Source organism: Pipra filicauda, unplaced genomic scaffold (assembly GCF_003945595.2).
Source record: "Pipra filicauda isolate LSUMZ 115617 unplaced genomic scaffold, ASM394559v2 scaffold71_size5581439_pilon, whole genome shotgun sequence".
In the NCBI taxonomy this organism is placed as follows: domain Eukaryota; kingdom Metazoa; phylum Chordata; class Aves; order Passeriformes; family Pipridae; genus Pipra; species Pipra filicauda.
The window spans coordinates 1,259,010-1,266,996 of record NW_024104887.1 but is presented as its reverse complement, the minus strand read 5'-3'; the positions used below and the strand labels follow the sequence as shown (position 1 = coordinate 1,266,996).

General features: G+C 44.7%; 1 protein-coding gene across 1 annotated transcript in view; it reads right to left on the bottom strand.

The window, feature by feature from the left end:
* Window positions 1-210: 210 nt before the first annotated feature.
* MUSK (muscle associated receptor tyrosine kinase) overlaps window positions 211-7,987 on the bottom strand; it is a 30,075-nt gene continuing 22,298 nt past the window's right edge. The window contains exons 6-9 of the mRNA XM_027710297.2: window positions 6,566-6,690; window positions 4,796-4,955; window positions 3,283-3,289; window positions 211-554 (exon numbers count right to left, since the gene is read on the bottom strand). Coding sequence (XP_027566098.1) covers window positions 284-554; window positions 3,283-3,289; window positions 4,796-4,955; window positions 6,566-6,690 — 563 coding nt within the window. The 3' untranslated portion in view covers window positions 211-283. The remainder of the gene's footprint in view (window positions 555-3,282; window positions 3,290-4,795; window positions 4,956-6,565; window positions 6,691-7,987) is intronic.

Sequence of the window (7,987 nt, the reverse complement as noted above, 5' to 3'; positions counted from 1 at the left end):
GTCATTCAAATGGATACTTCTTTTCAACACTGTCCACTAAATGCTTGATATAATACAAAGGTCTGGGCCTGGAATTCAGTCCGTACCCTAGCAATGAGCACAGACAGAGCTGAATCAGTCATCTCTGGGTGTACAGAGAAGAAAGCAAAGGGAAAACCTATGCAAAGCTAGAGGGCCCAACTTCACTTAATGCTACTGCAAGCCTGGTCAGTCCCTCACCACTCCACAGCTGCCTACACATCCCCATGAAATGAAAGTGAAATATGAGCATTTTTTTCTTCATTTACCTGCACACTGGTTTTGGAGCTGGCCCAGCTCCGGAGGGATTGCACTCCTGGAAGATGTAGTTACACAGCAGAGACTCAGCAGCCGGTTGGCAGAATGAACTCACCATTTTCAGTTCAGTCCAGGCAGTGTGCACAAGCAGCTCTTGGGTCTCCTCTGGGTCAGCATAGGAGGAGTTGAAGAAAACAAGAGCATTCTTCGCCAAGATAGCACTGCACACCTCACCTCTGTAAGTGCTGCAGTAACCTGCATCACCCTTGTACAGTTTGCTGTTGAGGACAAGAGAATACACACATAGAGTAAGCTCACAGCTCTAAATAGCTGTAGGCTCACAATGCCTAGGCTCTGTTTCTGAATAAAGTAGAATGTATAAGGCTAACAGAGGGCAGAGAAGATAGCAGACGGTTATAATCACTAAATCCAGCTAATATATTCCAAAAATGAAAATTCTGCAAAGTACCCTGGTGTGAGCCCTAGTGAGTTCCAGGAGTGAGGATCTTTCCAAGTATTGTGAACTTTATAACTGGGCAAAAGACTGAGCAATCAAACACAACCATGGCCTAGCATGGCCCCTCACCCTCTCCCTAGGCCCTATGGGAAACCATTTTATTTTCCCTGCAGTAGGTATCAGCCATGCTTCCTTTTGCAGCCCTGTTATAACTCAGTGTTTTTTGCTCTGCTGTCTAACAACTGTTTAATTTAGGATGGACTTGATGAGCAAGAGCCAGAAAAGTCCAATACAACAGGTGCCAGGGAATTTTTCACAAGATCAGATCAAATTCCTGCCTGCCCCTCCTCAGCTCCTGCACCCCTCCTGACCCTACCTCACTTCCACATGTGTTTAGGTGGGAGACACAGAGAGGAGGAAGACACAAGTCTCTGAATTTTTTCTTCCTGATTCTTCCCTTCAAGGTCCATCTTCTCCTCTCCTAACCATATCTCCCACATTGCAAACTCTTGCCACAAAGGATGGAGACAAAGCTATGCAGGAGCAATAAAAAGCACACTAGGCCCAGCTCATTTGAGGGCCATTTATTTATCTTTCCTGTGATTTTTGCATCTAGGAGATCCCTCCCTTCTTCCCTACAGCCATGAAAATGGAGCAACAGGGCAAGGGAAGTGCACAGGTCAGCTGTAGCTGTAGCTTCCACAGTCACCCAACAGCAGCAAGGTCTGTGGGTGAGGAGATGCCCTCTGCCTAGGCAGCCTGTGGGATACAGTGTCCTTAGCATGGGAGGGAAACCTGGGTTAACAGACTACCTGTGCGTGGGGGATGGCCAAATCGGGAAGGGAGGAGGGCGGGGTGCAGCTGTCCCCATTGCTCATTTGGTCAGTGTAACTGGGGTCAGGGAGTTCAATTCACAACATGCCAACCATTTGGAGCAGTCAACAGAGCTATTTGTTTCTTTGCCTTGTATTTCTTTCCCCTGTTGAAATAATCACCCATTGTTAACTCTGGGTTTTCTTGCTGTTTTTTCTTCAGAAAGCTGGACATACATGGACAAGGAATTACACAGTATGCTCACATTTCTCCTTTTCAAATGCTGCTCTCTGCAGATGACACTCCCTGGCCCTGTTTCAGCTGCTATACTTTGGGTTCCATGTGAATTTTTTTTAAATTATATTTTTTTCTATTTCACATTGGCTAAAAAATAAAGGAATCAACCCCTTGAGATATTACCAAAACGGCAGTGATGCTGTGACACCCTGCATCATCCCAGGCTCCATGGACATGCCTTCATGTGACACAGGTGTCCCCCAGCATGTTGCACCAGTCTCACAGCCCAAGACATCACCCTGGTGTACAGCATGTTGCCCCAAAGCGATGCAATGCCCCCAGCACCCTGATAGAACTGTTTGTGGCATTCAGGGTTCATGTTGTTTACATTTTCCCAATCATACCCATTGTGCTTAATCTGAAAGTTGCTACCTTCCTGTGTCCAAGAGGCAAAAGCAGGGGCAGGTGTGCATGAGGCTGCTGTGCTGCTGACTTTAGTGGGCTGCAGAAGCTGCCTGACAACAGCCCTCAGTGCTTAGGCTGTGGTTCCTTGATTTTCTAAAACATTCAAGGAGATACAGACCAAGTTGCAATGGAGAAGTAGCAACAACGTGTTTCTCACATTGCCTTGTCACAGAAAGGGAATTTCGTGCAGTGAGTGTTGAGAACATCTATGGGACTGAAAGGCTCAGCATTTGACCACTGCTCCCATGCCTGTGACACCTTCACAGGTGCAGGTGTAAGGCATAGGTCTGCCATCATCACTAGTGGTCACTTAATCACTTACAGACTTCCTGAATCAATCTAGCAAGCCCCTGTAATGGAGACGATGGCCTTTGCAGGGGGCCTGTGTCAGCAGACTGGCAAAGCCTTCTGCTCAGACTTTCTCAGGCCATGCTGATTTCTCTGAGGGCCAGAAGCCCCCAGCCCACCTCCCAAGCTAATCCTCTCTTTTCCTTCCAGAGTGATCTGCCAGTGCAGCATGTAAAAATATGGTAAAAACAAAAATCCAGCTAAATTGTTCAAAAATTATTACGCAGAGGTGCATTTCCCATCACACATAAGTGGCTTTACCATTCATAACTGCTTGGAACAAATTTAAACTTCTCTTGCCCTAACCTGGTCATCACCAAACCAAATTACATTTACTGACTGTGTATACACAGGAGTTTAACTTGCAGTTAAGCTTTGCCGTGTAAGTTTATAAGGTCAAGTGAAGTTGTGGGTCTGTAACTGTGAACAGAATTTACTACAAAATATTCTGTCCACTACTATATTTCAAACACCCCTACTGTTGTGTGACCCACCACTTGCTTGATAGAAAATCATTCTTATCTACCTGAGCTCAGTCTCCAATTATGCCTCTATAAAGGAGCTCAGTGTACCCTTCAGGTGAACCTCATCTGCGTGACTGGCATACGGAAACCCTCTCCCTTTATTTAAGCCAAACTAACCAAATCCCCTTGGTTCATCACAAAGCCACAGAAAGTCATTCTTACCTCCACTCTGCCAAGAAGCACCAAATCCAGGAATTGTGATGAACCAGGAGAAAGAAGAAATGGAAAAGATATCAGTGACACTTCATTGCTCCCTCTGAGATGTATAAGTTGGCATTTCCATGATAGGAAATCTGTCTGAGAACCATAAGCTGTCTGAAAAAGAATGCACCTAAATTCTGTCCTTTTTTTTGTACCTTCTTGTGGGGAAGAAATGTTGGGCAACACTGGATGCTGTAAAGAGAGAAGTAATGAGGAAGAGGAAGTGCATTGTTGACTCAGTGCCAGCTGAAGTGGACTGTTGCACCCTAAACTCACATTTTTACCCTGATCCTTTGGGTCCTACATAACTAGCAGGTAGCACCCTCTGTTTAAACCACCCATGTACTCATTACTTCAGGCAGCAGCTGTAACAGGTAAGAGAAACTAGGGCTGGAGATGCAGCACTGTCACATGACAGTGCCCCCAGCTTGCCAGTGCCACAGGAAGCTGGGCTGTGCCAGCCAAGGACCAGGACACCTCTGCCCTGGGACTCTTGTGAGATGGAACAAGGCTAAGGCAGACTCCTGATCAGGTCTAGGCAACTGTTCCCCTCCTGCTAAACACAGACAGCCCAGAGGAGAGCAGTGCAACCCCTCCCACCAGCCCAAAGCACCTGCCCTCCCCACTGCATTTGTGGGACAGAGACTTGCCTGGGCTAAAAGCAGAAGTTGAAAAATACAAAAAGTACGGAAGTTGTGAAATACAGCATCAAGTGCTGAGTCTCTTACAAGGCAGAGCTTGCTGCTAGGTTTCAATGCCCAGTGTAAGAAAGAGCATGGTTATTTTTTCAACAAAGAAGCAGCTAAGGCACAGAGAGAAGAACAGGTGCATGCCTGGTTAAAAGCAGGACCAGGGCTATCATCCCATGTCCTGTGGGATTGCTCTTTCCTCTAACTATACCTCCCTGAGTGTCCAAAGAGGGAAGGCACAAGATGCCACCTTTTTCTCTGTGTGCCCAATGTTGCTAGCTAGCTCTGACCTTTGGTATTTCTTCCCTTTGGAACATCTTTTTCACATTTAGGAGATGTCTCTGGAAGCAGAGATTACTCCAGACAGGGTGGGATACTACTCTGACAGCAACCTCCCTGCTTTCTGGATGCAATCCCCTGTGAAGCTAAACTGTTCAAAGCTATTTTCACTTTGCTGTTAGGTGATACCAATGCTGGGTCATGGCCATGACTTCCTTCACATGGATGAATTTACCAAGTGCACTTCTGGGACACAAAGTACAAGACAGCATCAAACATTCAGGAAATGACAGCTGTGGCAGTCTCCAAAGTATAAGAACATATGAGGAAATAGCCTGGTGGGGGATGCACTTGTACTCAAATTTAAGCCCCCGCACGCCATCAGCTTTCCAAGGCTTTCCGTCTTCCTCCAGAGTACTTCACGCCCCTTTCTTCTCTCCCAGTAGAAAAGCTAAGACTGTGATTGCAAGAGTAAAAAATTAATCACCCCTTCTCTCCCTGCCTACCTGAAATGCTGATGGTTGCTGCTGCTTTTGCAGCTCCAAAAGTTTTGCTGTGTTTGTTCGTGGCAAGGCAAGTGAACAGGCCAGGTCGGGTGACGTACACCTGCAGTCTGGAATCAACCACTCTGTCCTTGACACTTTCCATTATAGACCCTGCAGAAACCTAAAAGAGTGAAAAGCCCAGTACAGTGATATTTCCAACAAAGGGGCAAACAAGCAAACTAAGGTAAAATCTAAGAGGTACAGCCACAAGCATTTAAATTAGCAGAGAAAGATGTGGCATATAGATGGAGGTGGCAGAGAGCTAAAGCTGCTGGGGTTACTTTCGTGCTTTCATAGCAGCTGAGTTCACAGACAAAAGTAAATGTTAAAGGTCTCTCCTATGTCACACTTCCGCAATATTTTTGCAATTATTTGTCAGTTCCAGAGGGCCACAGTCGCAATTTGGCTCATGTAATTTATCTGGCTAATTACTCCAGGACTTCTTGTAGTAGATTGTTTGCCTCTTCATGCCTTAGCAAGGAAGGGCACAAGGTGACTTTGTGGACATCTGCTATACAGAGGAAGAAAAGAAAATAGTTTGGAAGTCATTGATACTGGATTAATATAACCACTGCCACACTTTCAAAGCAGTCATGAGCAAAGAAAGTGCTATAGCTCCAACACTTCTGCAAATATCTAGTAGATTTTTTTTATCTCACAACTGGCAATATGGAAGGGGCTGCAAATGTAGTGATTTTGGCCAGATCAGAAATTCCCAGGTAAATGAGCTTGGAGCCTGCTAATTTTGGCCAGTTGGGCTTGATTTTATCAAGTCTTTCCTGCTCATATGGAATTCATTGAAGTAGGAGGGCATGGTACATCAACCTTGTAAGAGCAATAGGAAGGAGCAGCATTGCCTGCTTTAATCTTCATACTGAGAGGAAGCATCAAATGTAATTCAAGTGAGATATGTTTGACTGTGGATCCCAGAGGTGTGACCTGACTCTAAGAACAGTGATAATTGTCTCCCTGGACCCATCCCAGCAAAACACTCTACCTATGTTTCTAATTGAGAAGACAGAGATATCAATCTGACCTCCCAGAGGGTTAGTAGAAATGTGCTTTCAATGAGATGTTTCAATGAGATGAAATACCCATATGTATTAACAGCTACAATTGAAAAAGCAAGAAGGAACACATCAGTGCTGTATCACATCTTTTGTAAGTAGATTGGATCCTCTCTAAAAAGAAAATGCCGAAAAGAAAATATTTGCTTTGCCTCACTCAAGTTCAACTCGGAATTGTGGTAAGAGAATGTGCATGGGAAATATGCTGTGGAAACATGGGTATTTTACCTTAAAACAGTTGGCTCTATCTAACTCCTTGGTTTTTGTTATTTTTCAAATAAGCAATTTTACCATATATTTGTTACCACACTAGAAAAACGGAAAGGGAAGATAGCTGCAGAAACACTTAAACCCACAATAAAGTCCTAGAAACCCTGGCTTGGAGAAAGGTTGAGAGTGTCTAAACCACCCTGCAGCCTGGGGTTTCCAGATCCTAAAAAATTCACTCATGCAACACCCTGAAGAAGGGGGAGAGTGTTTTTCAGAAGAGAAAGTTGGAGCAGAGAGGTGAGGTGGACTCAACCAGATTGCACAACAAGGTGCTAAGTAAGGCAGAAATAGAAACCACTGGTGCTGGCTCCCAGCCCTGCATTTTAGTCCCTGGGCTGTGCTTCTGTCTGCTAGCAGTGCTCCAGGGCCAAAAGCATGAAAAAGAGGCACTTACAGCTTTCCCATTTTCCAGCCAGGTGACAGTAGGGACTGGAAGACCGGCCGCCGTGCACCGCAAGGTCACCACAGAACCAAAGGTGATATTTTGGGATTCGGGAGCCTTCAAGATTCTGGCAAACACTGTAAGAGAAGAAAAAGGTGCTAGTTGAACAGTAATGTAAAGCTGAGGCTGGTGCCAGCATGGGGGAGCTCCCTCTCCAGTGTGTCTTGATATAAGCCACAGCTCCATGAGTAAAAGAAAAGAATAGCACAGGCTTCCCAGTGAGTTTTGGGAGAGGAATGAGGAGAAGAAAGAAAGTGACCAGAGTGGTTACATTACAGACCAAAATTTTACCTCTGGAAACTTCTACATCGATTCGATGTAGAGGGGGTAATGTGCAAGAAAACCAAGGGCAAACTCATCAGTAGCATGCAAATGGAACAGCTTACAGCAAATACCCAAAGTTACCATGCTGCCCTGCCAAGGGTGACCTCCTGTAAAATTTGCTCAAAACCATCAAGGAAGACCACCGGTGTGATCGCACACCATGAAGGTTAAGGGTCAGACAAACTCCTCAGTCTGATCACAGTGATTAGGACTTGCCATGGATTGGGCAAACAGCAACATTTTCATTGCCGTGACAAGCTGCCCCTAGGGGAGAGAGTCTAACATCGAGTTAAGGAGGAATGGCTGGCAAAGACTTAAAGAAGTTGAGATTACAGTAGGAAAGTAGATTTTTAAAGTGATTTCTCATTTCTACTGCTATTGCTTCTTTTGTGGCAATAGGATTACTGGGCAGTTTAAAGACAAGCGCTCTCCTGTCTTCAAGAAATTTTATTTTTTTTCTTTGGTGGGGTGGAAATAACAACTGAAGCACTTTTGCTGAAAACCTACTTCAATCCAGAATCACAATTCTGATGGTCTTCACAAGCTGCTGTACTTGGACCACATAGAGGAAAGCAGAGAAGAGATATTTCCCACCTGGAACATTTGAGTTTTGACCCAAAATTTTTAATAGAGATGCCATAATGTCTATACCAAAGCAAGTTGAATAGCTCTGCCATTTCTTACTCCAATTTCTCATGCTTAGTGAGTAACACCTTCTGGCCTGCACAGCAATGACTAAAAGTCTCCAACAGAAACTTTAGTAGGCAGAGGAATTTCTCTTGGAATTGTCAGACAAGCCTGATATCTTGTTTGCTACTTTTTCTATCAGTATGTTATCAACATATCTGATCAAGTCACAGTCTTCTGTGTCTCTGTCTGCCCTATTCAGAAATAGAACATCTGACTCCAATATTTGGGACAGGAAGGCTTTGCAAAATTTCAGTTGGAATGAAAAAATATATGCTTTCCACATAGTCCTTTCACCCGGTTCTGACCTGGGATGGGACTGAGATTTGTTTTAACAAAGAGCCTAAAACCAGCTTTTCCTCA